Here is a 20,792-nt window from a genome sequence, read left to right as displayed (position 1 = left end):
TTGCAAATATTACCAATCAAATCATTATCTGCTAAGAATGTAGGTTCCCAATAAATTGAAAGTCTGGCGTATAAGATCGTTAAAAATCTTTAAGTTCAGTTCAATTAGTTATCATGGAGATAAAGGGCCTGGCAAATATTACCAACCAAAGCTTGACCTGTTTATAATGTATATTCCCTTTAAATTGATAAATAGCGTATTAAATCACAATTAAAAACCCTAAGTTCACTTTAATTATTTGCCTTGAGGACATAGTGCCTGGCAAATATTACCTATTAACGTTGAAAATGTGTTTTATGTTTTCCTAAATTAAATAGCATAAATCTTGCATATTTTAAACATAATGAGCTACAGCTAAGTTCACATTAAATATTTACCATGAGAATAGAGTATCTTGCAAATATAACCAAACAAAATACACTGTTAATCGAAATGAAGTTAGTAATTATGCATCCCTTAAATTACAAGTTTTTAAAAAATATTGCTTCCCTGTAACTATGATCTCCAGCTATCGAAAATAAATGAAGAAGTCAACTATTGCAAAAATAATACGAAGAGTACTCGTCTGCAGAATTATTGCCCTCAGTGTCGATAGATGCTCGTTTGTTTACTTTTACTCATTTGCATGCTGCGGGTCATTAAACCTGGCGTCAGCCTCGCCAAGATGACCTGACCAAAAGGCATATTCGTTAGACATACAATCAGACATAGGAGTAGTATATTAATTAACCCGAAAAAACCGGTATGTTATATATGTCTAACCTTTATGCTAAACGCGGCCCCATCGAGGCGGCAACGGCAACGGCATCGACGTCGACTTCGACTTCGGCGTCTTCAGCGGCAGCAGCGGTAGCTACTGTCTGTCGGTCGTGTTTATTATTAATTTACCAATAAATTGCCGCTGCGTATACGTAATATTTCACAATTTTAGCTTAATGATCGAAACGTTATTCATGCACTGATTTCCGCTGCAGGTGTCATCGCGAGGGAAAGAGATGGGAGCAGAGCCGGCAGCTGCTCTAACCAGTTGCGCGTATTAGCAAAAAGCCAATCCAAGGCCCGCATTGAAATTACAAATGACGAGAAATTTGTCATCTTTATTATTGCAAACAACGCGCGCGCACAGCCGACGACAAACGACGACAATGCTCCCCTGGACAATTGGCGGGTGCGTGCCGGTGCTGGACCCCAATCCATGGGGCCGGGCCAGGTCGGGCACTGTGTCCAAGTGCCGAGGCCAGAGCTGCCTGCGCACAGACACAAAGGCCGCGGCTCCGGTTGCCGTTTGCCGTTTGCCGTTTGCCTGTTGACAACTTGCCACACATCTTTGGCTAAGCTCTGGACTGCGAACAGTGGTTAGTGGCTAGTGGCTAGTGGCTAGTAGCCGGTGGCTAGTGGAGTGGACAGGGACAGCCACTTGGTAGCCATTGTGCGCTCAATTGATTTTTCATTTAAATGAAAATCCACAGCGGATTTGGACCCGGCCTGTTGTGTGGCTTAATGAGCTGCCCGTTTCTTGTTATTGTTCAGCTTCAGCTTCAGATTCAGCCACGAGCAAATGTGTTTGTTAGCCTCTCAGCATGTGTGTGTACATATCATATACATATACACATAAAGTGTGTGTGTGTCGGTGTTTTATGGTACAAAAACTTTTTATTTTATTTTTATTTCAGTTAAAAAAAATATGTAGCTATGTATAAGGTATTGGCGTACAAAAATAATACACTTTGTTCTTTTTGTATTGTTTTTTTTTTATGCTTGCAGTTTGATTTTTTCAGTGTGGTATGTTTAAATCTATGAGGCAGTTGCAGCTCTTCTGTTGTTGCAGTCGTTGCACGAGTATGCGGCATGCTGTTTGGCCAAAAGAATTTATCGACTCCGATCTGTGCTTATAAGCTTTACAGTCCAAAGCAAGTTTAATTAAGAGCTAACAAGGGAGCAGCTAATTTCAACGGGCTACTGAATAAATATTAAGCTGGCATTGAAATAAAACATGGATAATCTGATTTGAGCTTTAAAAGATTAGAAAAATTTACATAAATTATGAAAATTACAAATGAAAAAGAAAACAAATTAACATTTAACTAAACAATTGTCATTGAAAAGAAAATATTAAAAAATTGCCTATTTTTTGAGAGCTATTTAATCTGTTGTGCATGCAAAATATAAAACGATATCAATTTGGACAGGTAAAAATGTTCACTTTATTTGTGTGTTTGAGAAGCGAAAAGAAAGGCGCTTAATTACACTCACGTAAGTAAGATACATATTTATAGCATATATTGTATATCTACTGTGTTTTTTTATGTATAAAAATATTTTATTGTGGCAATTATAAAAATTTCAAAAGGCCTTTTCGAGATGAGTATAGAAAAATTGACAAATGGTATTCATGGTTTTATGTGTCTTAGCATATTGGTCATTCTCTTGAAATCTGTTTAATGTTCCAGATTTTTGTGGTTTTTGAAATAAAACATAGACTGCAATGCAACTGCCATAACGTATGGTACAAATGTATATAAGTATATAAGTAACTATATGAGAATTTATTATTATCGTATGATTGTCATTTATAAATATTGCTGCCTCTTGTGTTTGTCTGATTTTTGTTTGTTGTCTTTATCTATTCTCGGTTATTTTGTTTTTGTATAAAATTTTCTACTTAACATCCAATATAAAAATTTGAGCTAAAATTAGTTAAACCTTATTACTGGCTAATGTATAATCGATATGTAAAACGTATCTCGTTTAGTATATGTACACACAAGTTGCTAGCACCAATACAAATTTATTATTATAAAGGCATACTAACCATATCAATATCAATATCAATATCAAATATCCATATATCAATATATTAAATATGTATATAAATATAGTATTTCTTTTGTTTTTAGGTAGTGTAGTAGTAAATTGTCATTATACTCGTAGTACCGCTTGTTAACTTGGCTTCTTGAAGGCAACGTCTGCTTAGGTGATATCAAAAAATTTTACAAATTCTTTTTCCATTAATTACTGGCTACATTCTTACTGCTAGACTGGGCTTTGAGCCCGCTTACGGATCTAAATTGAGCTACTTAAGCAATACGACATACAAACTGAACGAAATGATGCATGAAACAGTGTTTTATAAATAATAAGGAGAAAACGTCAAAACAAAAAGGCCTCATTGGGGCATTTATTTTTTTTTTCTATATATGATGCTGTTGTGGGCGTGGCGTGGCTTGGCGTGGCTATAGTGAGTATTTTCCATATGGCCTGCGGCTCAGTGGCGTCGCATATGCAGCGATAGATGATCGGAGCGACTGAAACTTCGGGTGCAGAGCTGACAGCGAAAGGGCTTGACGCCCGTGTGTTTCCTGTAGTGGCGGGTCAGCTCGTCGGATCGGGCGAAGCGCCAGATGCAGCCTTCCCAAGTGCACACATACGGTTTCTCACCTGCAAGTAGAACGTTGAAAATTGTACAGTTTAAATGGAACAGTGAAAGTGACACAGTTCAAATGGTACATCAAAAATGAAACAGTGAAAATTTAAAGGCAAAAATGTGGAAATGGAACTGCTATTTTAGAGCATTTAAATAGAAACGAAGTGATAAGCTGGAACGCAACAGCGGAACACATAAATTTAACATGTAAAATGGGAACAGTGAAAATATATTAAATACAGAATGAATATTGAATTGTGAGAATAGAACAGGCAAAAAGTAACCGTAAAGTTAATTTCGGATAGGGAAATGAAGCACTTTGAAAAATTAAAGAGACAAAAGTTGTATAAAAAGAAGCACAACTAACCCAAGCGAAAGATTCCAACAACATTTTGAACTCCTTTCGCCCAAGACTCACCTGTGTGCGTGCGTTTGTGCGCCTTGAGATGCGAACTTTTGGTATAGACCTTGTCGCAGCCCTCGGTATCGCACTTGTGTACCTTGCGGTTCTTGGAGAGATCATTGTAGCCGCCGCCATTGGACGCGGCATCACGACTGAACGAGGCGCCGCTGCCCGCACCGCTGCCGCCAAAGTTGATGCCGCTGAAGCTGCTGCTATCCTTGCGGCTGCCACCACCGCCGCCGCCTAAAGCCATGCCCCCAAAGGCGGGATTCAGTGCCGCATGCGGCGAGCCCGCGCCCGCATAGCTCTTCCAGCTGGGCGCGCACACGCCGCCAGCTGTTGCTGCTCCGCTGGCAACTTTGCTGCTGCCGCCGCTGCTGCTCGTCGTGGAGCATTTGCGTGCCGCCGTTTGGGCATCGGCGAACTTGTACGGATTCTTGAATAGGCTCAGCAAACTGAACTTGCGATCGTAGTCCTGCATGAGAGCGCTGCTGTTGGCGCTGTTGCTGGCGCTGTTGCCGGTGCTGCTGCTGCCGTTGTTGTAGCTGCAGCTGTTGTTGTTGTCCTCCTGTTTGCTGATGCGTCGATACGTGAAGAAGAATGGCGATGCGGCAAAGAATGGCGAGAATGGCAACTTGGAGACGCCGGAAGCGTACAGCTGCTGCTGCTGTTGCTGCTGCTGCTGCTGCTGCTGCCGCCCAAAGGCGCCCAACGTGGAACCGGCACCAGCTGCATAGCCGGCGGCGGAGGATGAGCAGCTCGCCTGCTTGCCATTACTGTAGTTACCGTTGTTGTTGCTGCTACTGCCGATGCTGCTATAGGCCTTGCTGCTGGCGGCTGCTTTGGTGGCGGATTTGCTGTTGCTGTTGCTGCTGGTGGCGTGTGAGGTGCTCGCTGCAATTGTAAAGGCAATTGAAAGTCAGTTAAACAAAATGGCCAACTGTTGAGTTTTTTATGGTCGCAAAAGCTTAATGAGACTCGTTAAATGTGGCCGGGTATTGGCATAAAAATCAGCTTAGCTTTAGCCAAAGAGCACCATTCAGTTGAGCCGAGGCGAGGCGAGACGAGGACGAAAGGAGACGAGACGAGACGAGGCAGTCGCCATCAAGTCAACTCAACTGTCTGGAACACTTTGCCTTGTCAGTTAACAGTTGTACACAATTTCCTAATTTTGCTGGCCCGGCATAGCCTGGCCTGGCCGAACCGAGCCGAGCCGGGACCTGGCGGACCGACTCATTGCATCAAAAACGTTTGCATGTCGCGTATTTTATGGGCCCCCAGACAGGCGGACAGACGTTGGCGACAGACGGACATCAAATCCGTGCAGTCGTGATCCATTTAACCTGTACTTGAGCGGCGCCGATTGCCAGCCGTAGCAAGTCGGCCCGTCAGCCCGTCAGCCCGTCATCCCGTCAGCTCCGCGCTCACACACGGCCCCAACACAGGGACAAGTGTGTCGATTTTGGCGCCCGCGACATCAATTGCCAACAGCAGCAACAGCAGCAGCAGCGGCAGCAGCTGCCACAACGGCAACCGCTGACTGCAGTTGCAGTTGCCACGATGCCTGCCTGACGGCTGCCAATTTCCACTGGTAACTGCACCCAGCCCACCCCCTCGCTGCCGCCCAGTGCCCAAACAACTCTCTCGCTTCTTTGGAGCCGCTTCTTGCAAAGGGTCCGCCGTGCTCCATATGAAAGTTTGCTCTGTGCCACGAAGCACTTGACTTGACTGGTTTCCACAAAATGATCAAGAGTGCAATTGTAGAATGGTGCGCTGCATATTTCATAGTTCCGATTGAATAATGAATATTGATCAGGCGGGCAGCCTGGTCTTAGGTAGGTTTCTTAATAGAATCATTGAATATTTTAGTTTGTAAATAGCTAATAGAATCATAAATTATTAGTACTTTTACACCTTGATGTCTTTCAAGTTAGGCGAGAGAATTAGTTCCATTTGTGTGTAAATTGAGAGCTCAAACATTAAAATTGTACTCAAAACTCTTCATGAATTTCATATTTTCTTAAAACGTGCCCAGCCTAAGATTGAGAGAATGAAGTCTCAACTATCTTAAAACATATCATCAGATTGTATAATATGGATAAAGTGGTATAAAAACATGTTTTGATACATTATTATTTTTTTTTTGATAATATTTATTATGAAACATTCCTAGGTTATATTTTCGTGAAAGAAAAAGTGGTTAAAATTTGTAAACATTAAAAAATGTTGTTCTCAGGTTTAAATTGTTATAAATTGACTTTTTGCCATTGTATGACTGCATTTTATTATCTTAAAAGTTGATCAAAATGTAATTAATTCCTTTGTATCAGCTAATCATTACTTGTCTTTTTGCTACTTTTTTACCACCTTCCATTTCTTCATCTCTTTGTTTTCAATTTCTTTGGTGCCATTTCTACTTCACAACATTGGCAAATTTCATTGAATGACGAATATTCCTGTTTTAGCCTTGGCCCTATACATATTAATGAATGCCAAATGGACTGAACACTACGAATTTATACGAACTGTGTTGGAATTTTATAGTTTGGCAAGATATCCGATCGACTTAACGAAACTATGTGCATATTTATGGCCCATTTACATTGTTATAACTTTATGTTCCTACGCTTATCATTTGAATATAGTTTTATTTAAATAAAAATTTGCTTAATTGTTCAATCTGGTTTTGGCTTTGCCTTACGTTCTTTTTGCTTTACCGTTATTTATTGTAGAGTATTCATTTTTGAATAGTTTTGCTGGGATAATCTGCTTAGACTCAGTCTGAGAAACTGTGACTCATTAGTTTACATTAACATGTAAAAAAATATATAGTTAAATAAATAAATAAGAACAAAAATCAAATAAAATAAACTAAACTGTGTACTTTACTTAGATATTGAGCATATTACCAAATCCCTACATAAATATTAAGACATTATTTTAAAAATACCAAAGAATTTAATTATTATTATAAAATTCATCCCAAAATCTACTTAAATACGTGAAATATTTCAAAACAAATTTAAGATTATTCAAAATGTTTAACTTTGATAAAAATTCCAGTTGCCCAAAATTAGACAAAAATTTATTGCGATTGAAAAAACTAGATTAATCGAATTTTAATAAAATAAAATATATTTACTATTATAAGGAAAAATAGGTTATATTTCAAGTATGAAATATAGAAATATTGGAAAATATTTTTAAAATTGTTTTTGCGATATTTCTAATATTAAAAGGATTTTTCTACTTTAGCTGGCTCTAGATTCTAGATTTCCTATGTATTAATCATAAAATAATGTAATGAGAAACATTTTTAATTAAAAGACAAGAATCCAGGAATATTTTTTAAATAATTTAATATACTTTTTTATATATATAAAACTATGTTTACTATTCCATAAAAATATTTAAAAAATGTTTGCCATACTTCTTGCATACTTTGTAATTTTGCAATATTTGTATTTTTTATTTTTCATACATTTTTCATTTATAGCGCGTGATTCCCTTCTCTGCGGCTACCGCTTTCAATTTTCACTTGTTAAAGCTCTTCTCGTTTTGGCTGCCTGTCGCCGTTAGTGTTATTGTTGTTGCAGTTGCTGTTGTTGTTGTTGCAGTTGTTGCTTGCTGCCAAACTGTACGAGTGACCCATGCTTAAGTGCTTTGTCTGAGGCCCCCTGCAACAACATGACCGAGGGCCACAACAGACTCGGCCGCTCTGACTGAGCTGATGCTGACGCAGCTGACCGTCAACGCGGGCCTGTGAAATGGTCGCCCGGTCGCCGGGCTGGCCGGTCGCTTGTTTTAGCCTCAAGTGCTTCAAGTGCGTTAGAGCCAAGTCTGTCTACACATGCGCCCAGACCGGGAACTCGGACCTCTGAGACGGTTGTTTGCGGCTCTTACTGATGCATTTGTAATTTCCATGCCAGCATTTGGCTGCACAGCGCCCAAGGTAGCAACAGCCCCGTAAATGTGTGTGTGTGTGTATGTGTATCTGAGAGACTGCCCCGTCTCTCGTGTTATTAAAATTGATGGCATTTAATTGAACTGGCCATCAACGTCAGCCCACAGTGCCGTTTGTTGCCGTTTCTTTGCCATTTAGCCATATTGCGGTGTGTTGCCCCATTTGCAATTGCGCCGCTTAGAAGGGAGCATTCATTTGGCTTTGGCTTTTGGATGCGAATACATATGCTAATGCGCATTATGTGGCGGCAGCAGCAGCACCCAAGCACCCAGCAGCAGCGACAGCCAACAGCAGGCGACTGACTGTCATATATTTTGTGTCCAAAAAATGTCCATTCTCCGGCACTCAGTGCGCATATAATCACCGCTTTTACCGAAATGCACACGCTGACTTCATATTTCTGCCAATTTAGTGGCGGTGGCCCGGGCCGCGCGTTTAGGCGACCCAGAGATTTGAAATCACACTTGTGCCTATTGCCAAAGTGGTGCAATAAAAAAAGTGAATGTTGCCCCCGAGTGGCACACACACACACACTCATACACACACCCATACATACACAACAGATGCACATACGTGGCCAGAGTAAGTCAAGTTAGCAGCCATGTGGCAGCTCCTTTGGCGCGTCTTCAAAATGGTTGTCTTGGCCATAAACTGCTCATTTGACTTTGGCTGCGAGCTTGATAGTTGGGAGCTGCTAGCTGCTAGCTGGGAGCTCTGTGCGCGATTGCGTTGAACGTGCCGCCCGAGCAGCCAGCGATAATTATGATGAGGCTGACGACCAAAGCCAAAGACTGCAACCGGGTTGCCAGCGCCCAGCGGTGCTGTGCGGTGCCTGCAATGCGGATCTCGCACCAAATGCGACTTGTTGGCAAAACCAAACAATAAATTACAAAAACAGTTGATAGGGTTTAATGTGCACTTGGTGTGCGATTGGTTATAATTGACAGTTCGCTTGGCTGGCTGGCTGGCTGGCTGCCTAGCTGGCTAGCTGACTGTCTGTCTGGCGACGTGCTTCGCTGAACCACTGCACCACCACCACCAGCACCACCACTGCAGCAGCAGCAGCAGCAGCACCACCACCACCAACCAACTCGTCGTTATGTCTGTTACGTTTCTTGGCAGTTAATTGCCAGGCGCGCGCACATTGATTTACTAGTGGATTTTTATATAAAACTGTCGTATTTAAGTTATAATTATGAAACAACATGGCGTATGAGCGATGCCGATCACACACTCTCACACACACACACATTCGCACACACACGCACACAACACTTTCGGCGTTAGCACATCTGAATTTATGGCATTGCGCATACGCCGTGGGGGCAGCTAACCTAAGCAACGCCGCCAGGCTTTATAATACACACAAGCACTCGCATGCTTTTATTTTTTATTTTTTTTCTTTAGCCATTTTTCACACTCTGCGGGCGTCTTTTGAACCTTGAAATAAAAGTTTCCCACACTTGCGATAGAGCTGGGCAAATGTTTCGATTTTCCTTTTGGCTTTGCTATCTATCTTAGCCGAACGCTGACTCCTAACTCTTAACTCTTAGCTCCTAACGCTGACTCTGACTGGCTGGCTGGCTAATCCAGCGCCTGATTCCCAGCCAGCCCAAAATGGTAACAGACGTAGACTTTGTGGCAGCAAAAAACTAATGAGCAACAACAACAACAGCAACAACAACAACAGCAACAGCTACAAACACTGGCGAATGCAAACTGCACCTGCCAAACGGGCAAACAAACAGCCAACAACAACAACAACAACATACATTTGAGAAGAACATTTTTGGACTATGCAGCACGAATTTTAAACACTCTGCTAAATCTTGCTGCTTGGCTTTTGAGTGGACAAAAGCTTAAGTTAACAATCAAAAATGAAGACAATAATTATTTTGATATTTTATGGCATTTTAAAGTATTTTTCTTCATTATCGTACCCCAATTCAGAAAAAAACATAATTTTTTGGACAGATAAATTTCCCCAGCTCCATATTTTTAATGCATATTTGGCGCACCAGAAAGGAAGTTAATTTAGAGTTGTTTCCGTATTATAAAAATTGATATAGATATCAATATCGATGAAGCTTAAAAACTGATCAAAAAGTTTAACTAGTTCCTCTTGATCCATTTTTTTAACCCTAATTGAGCTCGGATGTTCAAAAACAACATTTGTTAGAATTATCACAAACTTGTCGAAAAACTGAACAAAAAAATTAACACGAAGACTTAAAGTTTGTTATTGATTGTTTGCTACCTTTTAATGTTCAAGTTTTTAACTTCACCAATGAAATTATTTTTATGTTTTATATATAATATTAAATATAATAGTTAAAATAAAATTAATAATAAATATAGAAATATAAATAATAATACTTATAAACTTGATAATAATTATATTATTGATATTAATAATAATAAGACTTTTCATATTTTTTATTTTATTGAACTTCTTCCTTGTTAGCTTTGAGGGATATTTTAAGGGCTCCGCGAATGGACTTTGTTGAAAAAAGGTATGAAAAGTTGACTTAAGCTCTGCCAGCGCATATCAAAACTAAGTTTTGGAGCGCGTTACAAACTGCCTGTCTAATCAGGCATACCCTGCTGCTTATACCCTAAACTGGCGCTGCCCACAGCATCGTTGTCATCCTCCTCGACTGCGACTGCGACCGCGACCGCGACTACGACTTGGACTTCTACGTTGTTGGCGCTTCGTTAGCGGCTGCCGTTTTATTTCTGTTTGTATTCCTATTTGTATGGTGGATTTTTCCTTTTTTTCATTTTATATTTTTTTTCCTCATTTTCCTTCATTGCTCGATTTGTTTTTTACGAGCAAATTGTGCAAATATCTTTAAGCTTAGCAAAACTGACAACTAGATAAATTTAAATGAATTTCTGCGCTCATAAGCTGACAGCAAAATGGGCTGGCAGCTCAGTTAGCCACGTTAGTTAACTGCCTGCTGGGGCCAGGGCGCATTCTCGGCAAAAGGAAACAACAGCAACAACAACAGCAACAGCGAAAAGAAAAACAGAAGAAATATAGAAAAACATTTAATTGTTTGCTACCAATTATGTATTTGTCAAGTTAATTGGTATGTCAACGCAACTTGTTTTTAGTTAGCCTCAATGCACGGTGGCTGGCTGAATGGCTGGCTGGCTGGCTGGCCGGCTGGCTGCCTGGTGGTGCCATCAAAGCAACTGCGACGACCACCGCCAAAGCCGCAGTCATAGCCACTGTTAAAGCCAAAGCTAGCAAAACGCCAGACGCATTGTCAATAAGCAGCAGCAGCAGCAGCAGCAGCTGTAGCTGCCAAGTCACTGTCGCAGACGATGAGATACAAACGCAATGCCAATCATGCAGCCATTTTACACCCGGTCCAGGTCCAGGTCTGGCCAAAAAACCAAAGAAGCCACAAACGGCAGCCGCGAAGGTGTGAAAAGCAATGCGAGGCAGGCGAAGACTGCAGCAGCCAGCAACAGCAATAGCAACAGTGTGCCGCATGCAACCGCCGCCTGGAACTGGACCCGTTTTTCGTGGCTTGTCGCACACTGATTGTCAGCGCGTGTTGCAGAGCGCGCGAGCTGCCCACCGATTGATGCACTGGCAGCAGCAAACGGCGGCGTTGATGGATGTGCCACTGGCCGGTTGCCGGCAGCCTCGACCGGGCAGACACCTCGCGGCTTATCGTGCGATCTGGAGCGCTTAACAAATGCTTTACGCTAATGACAATTTTGTTATACATTTTATGCATACACACGCATACACAGAAGCCGCATGCATGGCGTATACGCAATGCCGATTGACGATAGCCGCGATAAGGCGACGGCCAGCCGTCGATGGACAAGTCGATAAATAAATTTATGCACAGCCAAAGAGGCGTAAAATGTGCCATTTGATTTAATGCACAAGTCTGTGTGTGTGTGTGTGTGTGTGTGTGTGCGTGTATTTTCGCAATGATAATCGATTTATGGTGTGTGAAGTTTGTTTCTGTTGCTTTTCGTTTTGTATTTGTTTCTCGTTTTTTTTTCTACTTTTTTTTTGTGTCATTGCTAATTGTGTACAAATATGGACAAAAGCGTGGACACGAAGCAGAAGGCTTTCCAAATGGTCAGCACTCGTAAGTAGGCAGCATCCAGCTGGACCCGCAGCCAGCAGCCAGCAGCCAGAGCAGAGCAGTTAGTCAGCATCGGCAGCTACAGCTACAGCTACAGCTACAGCTACAGCTACAGCTACAGCCACAGCCTGAGCAGCGGAAAGTTGCCCAACAGGCGTTTTAAAATGCCTCTGAGAAATAATTTATGCATTTCTTTGTCTGCAACAGATAAACGATGAGACGGTCACTTAAAGTGGTTTCTGCATGTGTGTGTGTGTGTGTGTGCGTGTGCTGGTGTGTGTGTGTGTGCGTTGTGCTAAGTAGCATGCACGCTCGTTGCCTTTTTAGCCTGTAAGGCGTTTAGTGCTTAGTGCTATGATTAATTGATCGTATTTGTTATTGATTAGATGTTAGAGAACTTGGTGTAGCAGAAATTACGACACGAACTGCTAAGCGGCTATCGATAAATTGCTCATAAGGGTTCATTGAAGTTAATTTAGATTAACTGCGGGCTTCAAAATCCAATCGTTTAAATTTATCAATAAATAAACCAACATAAAAGCCAGTCCTAAAGAAAGCAATTTCAATGTGGCAATTGGTGGCTATCGATAATATTTAATATTTATGTTTGTATATAAACTTAATAGATGCATATTACTATTTTTAAGCCGATTTATTACATATTTGGTTTTTATATAAAAGAGGACAAAAAATATTAAATTTAATAGCATTTTTTTATTATTTTTTTATGCATTCAAATTATATCTGGAAAGTAGTTGAAATTAACCGCTATTAAGCATGCTCCTAAAAGAGAGTTTTCTAAGCACCCAATTTCCCTCCAGATGAACACATCCTTTGGCCATAAAACTACGCCTGGAAAATAAAAGAAACGTGCGTCTCCAATATGCGATAGTATCCATGAATTAAAGTCTGGAGCTGGTGAGCGGTAATTGCTGCGTGTTAATTCAAACAAATGTCGGGAATTGCGCATTTAATGTGAAAATGAAGAAACATTGCGCATAGTTTGGACGCTGCAAGGCGGCCAGACCGCTGCCTGGGATAGCCATGGATGGAGTGGGTATATACATATAAACGTACCAGGTGCCAGGCCAGGCCAGGCCCAAACGAGCTAGCGAGTTAGGTGGAGCGAGTGAAATAAATGATCCCAGCTTCATGTTTAATTTATTTGAAAGTTAACACACATATAACAACTACAGCAACAACAACAACAACAACAGCAAGTCGCGACGCGCCGCCGGTGACTGTAAAACAGTAAAAACAAAATACAACGCAGAGATGCAACATGCAGTAGGGGTAAGGCGTGAAGTGACGATGGGGGGGTAAGCAGAGTGGGGTGCCTGGCGAACGGGCATTAATGCGTCGTAATCACACTAAGCAGACATTAAATGCGTTTTCGCTGTTTGAGCACCAGCCCCGAAGTCGGGACAGCGCCATAGAAAAGAGCCAAGAGACAGGCAGCCAGGCGAGGAGCCTCACTAGCAGCAACAAGCAACAACAACAGCAACAACAGCGCCTAAATGATTGATAAAATAATTGCTTGCACGTGATGCGCACTTAGCAAATGAACAAAGAGCAAAAGACGCAATAGAAGGAGAAGGAGAAAAAAGAGAAAGGCAGGCACGGCCTCACGCAATGACCGCCGCGCAAGTCCAAGTGTCAACCCAGCAGCTCAGCTGGAGGGGATGCCCCAAATCCAAGCGCAGCCCAACTGAACAAGTGCCAGTGAGACTAGCTGAAAGTGGAGCCTATGAAAAAAGTGTCAGCAAAAAGCTAAGCAATGAAAAACAATCAAGAAAGTGAAGTAGCTAGAGCGAAATTAAAATTAAAAGCTTATCAAAATAGTCTCAGTAAAATTAATAATTTTTTAAATTGTACGCCACAACAATCGCAAGAAGCTTTCAAGTGCTTTGAAAGCTGATGACTGTGCATATACAGTTGCTATTGTAAACCAATTCTTTTTAGTGTTGGTAAATGTTGATAAGCCATGTGCTGATTACTACACAGCACTTATTTATTTTGTGTTCTCAAATATGAAGTGTATTTTATCGCCTCTTCAATGTAAATTAATTTTATTTATTATAATGTATTTATGTTTATTATATATTATTTAGTGTTGGATAATTTTCTTATATATGTTAGCTGGTATACAGTAACAATTTCTAATGCTATTTCTACAAAGTATGCATGATTAAATTTAAAAAAAAATTCTGATGTATGTACTGGTTTTTAGAGCTATTTTTACTGTGTCAAATTAAAGTGAACTACATTTCCTTAAATTGTAATATATATATATTTTTTTTAATATTTCAATAATTTAAAGATCGCTTAAAGCTTAAATGTTCTCTTACTGAAACGTCAACTATTTTAATTTTGAGTATCCCTTTTTAGTTTATTTTTGTATTAAAGTAGCTTGTGATAGTGTTGACCAGCGCAATAATAAACAAGCAGCTAATGTAAATAATGGCTCAAGTGCTGATGAATTTTTTGCAAGCACTTTTGGAGCGCTATACAACACTGAATGCTGCTGCTTTTTGTGCTCCCAAATGCCCGACTACCATTTAAAGCGAGTGTCATTAGAAGTTTAGCAGCCCAAAAAAAAGGGGAAAAAAACACTAAAACTCAAGACAACAAAAAATAAACTGTATCAAGTCGAGACAAGGCCCAGAAACTGAAGTGGAGGGCATTGAAAATCTAACGAATTATAACGTGGGAAACAAACTGAGGGACGTTGGCAACACAAATTGCCGCAGTTAACGGTTCCTGTTTCGTCGCAAATTTGGCTAAGGCAGCGGACACAAAAAATAAAAAATAAAAATACAGAAACAGAAACCGAAAGACAAGCTGAATGAAGCATCCAAGCCCGATACGAACTAAACCAGGCAGCCAGCCAGCCAAACAGCCAGCCAGCCAGCCTGGCAGGCAGTCAGGCAGTCAGCCAGGCAACGATTGCCACGACAAGTGGCCCCCCGCACGGCTCCAGCTACAGTTCCAGCATTTGCCCGCCCACTCGTGCGCCACATTATTTCATGCAAAATCATGCCATGGGAACCACGACGTCGCTTCTCCCAAATACAGCAGTCTAGAACTATTACCCGCGGTACCCTCCTTTCTCTCTGCCTGCCGCTCTCTGATCATGGCCAGCCTCCGCCAGTGTCTCCTCCTGCTGACTGCAACTAATGCACAATCATCGCAGATTATTTCATTTAATGTCAATACAAAAACAGCAAGCGAGCTGCGGCTGCAGCAACATCTTTGCTGCCGCTGCTGCTGCCTCAGCCTCAGCCTCTGCTGCTGCTGCTGGCTGTGGCAACATCGACATCGACATCGACATCGCCATCGACTGGGGCTGCGGCTGCGGCTGCGGCTGCGGCATCCTGACGTGCATTGAAAGCTGAAAGTTTGACACTCCAATTCCCAATGCCGCTGGGCAAACAAATTGAGTGGAAGCGAGTGCAGTTAAGAGTGGGGTGGGTCGGGGGGCGGTCGACGGTCTTTCTGGGGGGACAGCCCGTTAGTGTTTTGCAAACGAGTTTAAACTGCTGTTGACTTTTGAAAAGTCTAAGGGCCCAGGCGAGACCCCAGCCAAGTCAGCCACTCTGGCAGCCCGGCCAGCTCCATTGCTGGGCCACATTGCTCATACGCTCCGTTTGACCTTGCAAAATCGACGTTTAACGTTAGCCGCTTTTTTTGGCAACCATTTTCTGTTATTTTTCTTTTATTTATGGCTGCGCATTGTGATATTTATTTGTGGCCGTCTTGATGGTCGCTGCGATCGCATCAGTCATGCGCCTGCCCCACTGAAGTGTGCAATCAATTTTAAACCAGGCAAGATTTGCATAAACCACAACAACAAAAAAGAAAGAAAACATTGCCAGAAAAACACGGCCAGACAGCTATAAATGAAGTAATCAACTGAGGCGAACACTGATAGAGTGAAATGTATTCAATTTGGTAAGGCTGAAGGATGGAGGAACGTAGTACAGCAGGGTTTTAGGATTGAATTGATTCAATCATTTCTCGTTTAATTCGAACTGCGCTGCCTTTCTAACTTTACTGCGGCACTCGCTTTCTTCTTGAGTATTTTTTCAGCTATTGAGCCTTTATTTAGCCTTAAGTTTAATGAAGCCTCAAATCTATTTCTCTTTCATTTATCTGTTTTTAAATGTTGCTACAAACAGATAAGCAAAGTTCCGTAACTTTTTTAAAATTGCCATATAACCAAAATTTTATTATCTTTCAACAAAAACTTTCTTACGTTCAATAAAATAAATTAAAATTAAATTAAAATTTCAATAAAATAAAGATTTCAGAAGGTTATCTTCTTTTTTATAATATCGATTTTCTAAAATTTAGGAAGAAACCCCACTAATAAATCAATGTCTTGACGGCTTTTGATTATAAATTGAATTCTGCTATTAAAAACAAATAATAATAAAATAAAAAATATAATAATAATAATAATAATAATAATAATAAAAATATTAAAAATAATAATACCAATAATAATAATAACACCAATAAAAATAACACTAATAAAAGTAACAATAAAAATAACACTAATAATATCAACAATAAAAATAATAATAATAATCTTGAGAAAGTCGCAATGGTAAACATGGTCTGGATCGTGTCCAATCTTATTATTATAATATTATTAATAATATTTTGAATATTTTATTCTTCAAATTAACATTTTTCTAAAGCTAACAATGAATTTTATTTTGGTAGAAAATCAGAATTAAATGCAGAATCAAAAAATCGATTATAGATCGAGAATGGGGTTGCTGAACTTCACCACGAACTATTCAATTTTATTTTAACACCTTAAATAAAAGTTTTAAATAGCTTTTATTCATTAGCCCTCAGCTTAGTTTAAACATATCACTGGCTACTATAATCGATGTCTTTACAAACCAAAAAACTTGTTGTTCAGTTACCTTATCGACTGGCTGACTTTTACAGCTCTTAAACCGATGTCGTCCTGTCCAGCCGTGGATATAGCCTATCTGTGATATATGTTTATGCCACAAGAACAAGTGACTTCGATAAGACACAAACCGCTGCCACACACACATACACACAGAGGTATTTTAAGCCAACTGCCACAGTTTTTACAAGCGAACAATACAAGTTAACAAAATGCGACAAACAAACGCAAGTCCTAAGCAGATATCGGACAATCGCTTAAATTAATTTGTTGTCACCAGTTTGTTGAAATAATCTATGCTGGCTGTTGGGCACAAGCAAATGTGTGGCCCGGCTTGGGGCCAACTTCGATCTACAAAGCTGTCCAGGTGGGTGGTGGCAACAACCAGCAGCGACACATGCCTAACAGTGGTTGCAGTTGTTGTTGTTCGGCTCGGTGGCTGGCTGGCTGGCTAGCTGGCTGGCAAGTTGGAGCACTCGGACCGCAGCCCAACCCAAAATTGTTCACCTGTCAAATCAGCGCGCTGCGATCTTTTATTGGCCACAAACAGCGGCAAACGGCCAAGCGCCAATTGTTGGCCACAACAGCAGCAGCAGCAGCAGCAACAACAACAACAACCAGATTTATTTATTTAAGCGCTCAAGTTGTGCACCCATTTGAAATTGTTGCCGCTGCCTCGTAAAGACTTAATTAAGCCCCAATCTCGACCAGAGCTGGGGCAGCAGTCTCCGAGTGGTCTGCTCGTTCGTTTTGCTCCATTCGTTTGGAGCGATAAATTTATGCCGCTAATTTGGCAGCGTTAACTCAATTTGTGACCACAAAATGCACAATTTGTCGCGGCTTTTGATTGCCACAGCACTCGGATTGGCTGGCCAATGCAGCAGTGCCACACATTCGAGCACTCTGCAACGCTGCGGCAACGCCCCAATAAGCTGCGCTTTGTTTTGCGGCTTTGTTTATTGTCTAATTATAGGCATGCCAGTTGGCCAGGCCAACTGCAACAGCAGCAGCAGCATCAACTGGTTGGTATGGAGGCAAGTACTAAGATTGGCGCAACCAAATCGCGCCTCGAGCATCTCCTGGCCGGGGCACCCATGCTGCGAGCGTTACCAAGCTGTACTCCGCCACGCTCACGAGTGCATCCAACTGCTGCCGCCTTATCACAGCCAGCAAATCTTCGCCAGCGGCGACTCCACACAATTGACTGTCGGCTCTGACTGCCGGCTGTGCTGCAGCTCTATATATATAAAAATAAAAAAATAAAAAAGAAAAGATTTTCCCATAGTTTGCCGCTTCATATTTTAAACTGATAAAAGTGTGAAGTGGCTGAAATGTGGTTCAGCTTATGCATAAAACCGCCTTATATGGCCGGGCCCCAACTAACGGACTGAGCACGCACTCTCTGACTCTCAGGCTCGAACTAACTGGGCTCATAAATCTCAGCAATTAATTTTTAAAGTGTTGTCGCTGCTTCGCAAACACTCGGCAGCCACTGCACCACTGCACCACTGCACCACCAACCACTGCAACTGCAACTGCAGCCATGTGACAACTGTCAGCAGCTACTTGATACAAACGACAAACATTCGAGTTACTCGTAAGTGAATAAAATTTGCTAACATTTGTTTAGACGCTTTGCGTAATAATTAACGACTGTGCAGACTATAATTAAATTGCGAGTGAAAACCATAAAACGTAAACTGATGCTGCATGGAAACACTAATTAACCAACTGCCATTGAGATACCCTACAATCGGTTTAATAATTTATTCCTTTTACATTTAGCAGCTGTGTGTGGAAATATTTAAAATTGCCAACAAAATTGGTAAGAGGTTTTGTTTATGAGCAATCTACATTCTTAATAACACACTTTAAACAGGGCCTAAATGTATGCACATATTCCCGGATCTCAATAAGATGATAAAACAGATACAACTTCGTGGTTATTGGGTCTGATTGTGTTAATATACAGTCTGCTGGGTCAGCTCTGCTGAACTATATTTTTCTGTTTGGTTAAATACCCTTTAAGATTAATTTCGACAATGATATTATTTTCAACCAATTTCTCAGTAAATTGTATAAAAGAAAGACTAATTCTAAATTATATGTATCTAATTATAAATCTATCTTTTTTTAACATAATACAATATTTGTCTTCTTCTTTTGACACACATATTCGCAAGGCTATGATATAATTTTAATATTTTCCAAATATATTTTTAGTAAACAGTATTTAAGTAATAATACTCCTTCACTTTTTGTTTTTAAGTATTATACATTATATACTATTATATATACCTACTATAAAAAAAAATAAAAATATTTAATCAGGTATGCTTGATATGATGGTACACATTTTTAATCAAAATTTACTACATTTTTGTCAGGCTATTATTTTGCTTTTTTCATAACATTTTCAAAGTTGAAGTTCATATAAGCATATGAACAAGAATGTATGCACCAAATATTATAGAAGAAGACATCTCCCACCCCATAAAGTATATAAAATCTAGATCGCCTATGTGTCTATATTTCTGTATGTTTCTAAGCGAACTAGTTTTAAATTTTTAAGGCTATCATCTTAAAACTTTTAATAGGTCTGTCTTTCTGTTGCAGGCAGACCACTATATCACATAGCTGCCATAGGAACGACCGGATTAAAAGTAGGTTCTTGTATGACAAACTTTTTGGTTTATCAAGATATCTTACCCAAGCTCGGCATTTATAAGTTTCACTATGCTCCCTACATATTTCCAAAATCTCATCAACATCGGACTATTATATTCTATACCTGCGGTCGAATAGTAGTATCGTATATGCCAAAATATTATGTTTTTAAAGGTATTTTCATAACACGCAGCATTTTCGAGCTTCGCCATTCTCAGATATCTGCAAAAGGGAAAGGTCTAAAGTGTATTAAATCTTTGGCGTGCCGCAGATATCCTTATTTTCTCGTTATTGTTCCAATATATTTTCCCAAAGCGGTTTGTTCGTATGCTTATAAATAAATAATAACAAATAATTAAATATCTATGGAAACATATAAAAATTTACTTTCCCTAGCCTACATAGTCTATGAGATCCTTAAGTAAACAAATTATTATTAAAGGAAATTCTTTAATGAAATTCGATCTACACCTTTAATTTACAATTTTGTTGTTGCTTAAGCCAAATCGACTACTTCTGTATCGATAACATTTGATCGATATGTCCTTTTGATGCAAACATTATTAAAAGCATTTGTGAAGCACATGTTAAATTTTCTTTTTGGTAAATAAAAAATAGATACAGCTCGTAAAGTATTTGAAATACCATATAACTTAATATGGGAAATACAATTGGATTGCATAGTTTTTGCTTGGATCAGTTGCTGAACTAAAAAATTCCCCGCACATAGTTTACAAGCAGATCACATTCAAATCGTTAGCCAAAACGCGCTCAATTTTTGTATTTTATTTTTCAATAATTTGCGCACAAATATTTTCACGAACGTGGGAAAAGCTCAACTCTCTGCACTCGTAGTGTCCATGTTGTAATGCTCCCCAGTCGACTCGGTCGCGGTTGCGGTTGCAGTCGCAGTCGCCGTCGCCGTCGCCGTCTTCGGGTACCCCGGCCTCCCCAGTTACCTTGTCATGCCACCCCGGCAAGCAGATCAGCTGCAATTCATGTCAAGCTGCAAATTCAACAGAATTCGAGCGCCGTCGCCATCGCCGTGTTGCAGTTGCTGACGCAGTTGCAGACGCAGTCAACCAATTATTTTTATCGATTTGGTTGCAGTCAGAGAGACGCAGGCGGCTTTTCATAATCAAATGTTGCTGCTGCTGCTGTGGCATCACCAACGCAGCCGCCGCTTGGTGGACATGTGGCAGGCGCAAATGTGCGACTTGTTGTACGATTGTGAATTGTATTCGTATACGTATTCGTATGCGCATTCGTATTCGTATTCGTATTCGTTTACG

The 20,792-nt window shown here is 40.5% G+C and overlaps 1 protein-coding gene across 1 annotated transcript in view; it reads right to left on the bottom strand.

The window, feature by feature from the left end:
* Window positions 1-2,189: 2,189 nt before the first annotated feature.
* LOC135428235 (Krueppel-like factor luna) overlaps window positions 2,190-20,792 on the bottom strand; it is a 40,309-nt gene continuing 21,706 nt past the window's right edge. Inside the window, exons 4-5 of the mRNA XM_064682086.1 lie at window positions 3,843-4,721; window positions 2,190-3,438 (exon numbers count right to left, since the gene is read on the bottom strand). Coding sequence (XP_064538156.1) covers window positions 3,266-3,438; window positions 3,843-4,721 — 1,052 coding nt within the window. The 3' untranslated portion in view covers window positions 2,190-3,265. The remainder of the gene's footprint in view (window positions 3,439-3,842; window positions 4,722-20,792) is intronic.

This window comes from Drosophila montana, unplaced genomic scaffold, assembly GCF_035044405.1.
Source record: "Drosophila montana isolate Dmon_TW-CO22-7 unplaced genomic scaffold, ASM3504440v1 contig_2438_1, whole genome shotgun sequence".
Classification (NCBI taxonomy): Eukaryota; Metazoa; Arthropoda; class Insecta; order Diptera; family Drosophilidae; genus Drosophila; species Drosophila montana.
This window is presented reverse-complemented; position numbering and strand designations above follow the sequence as displayed.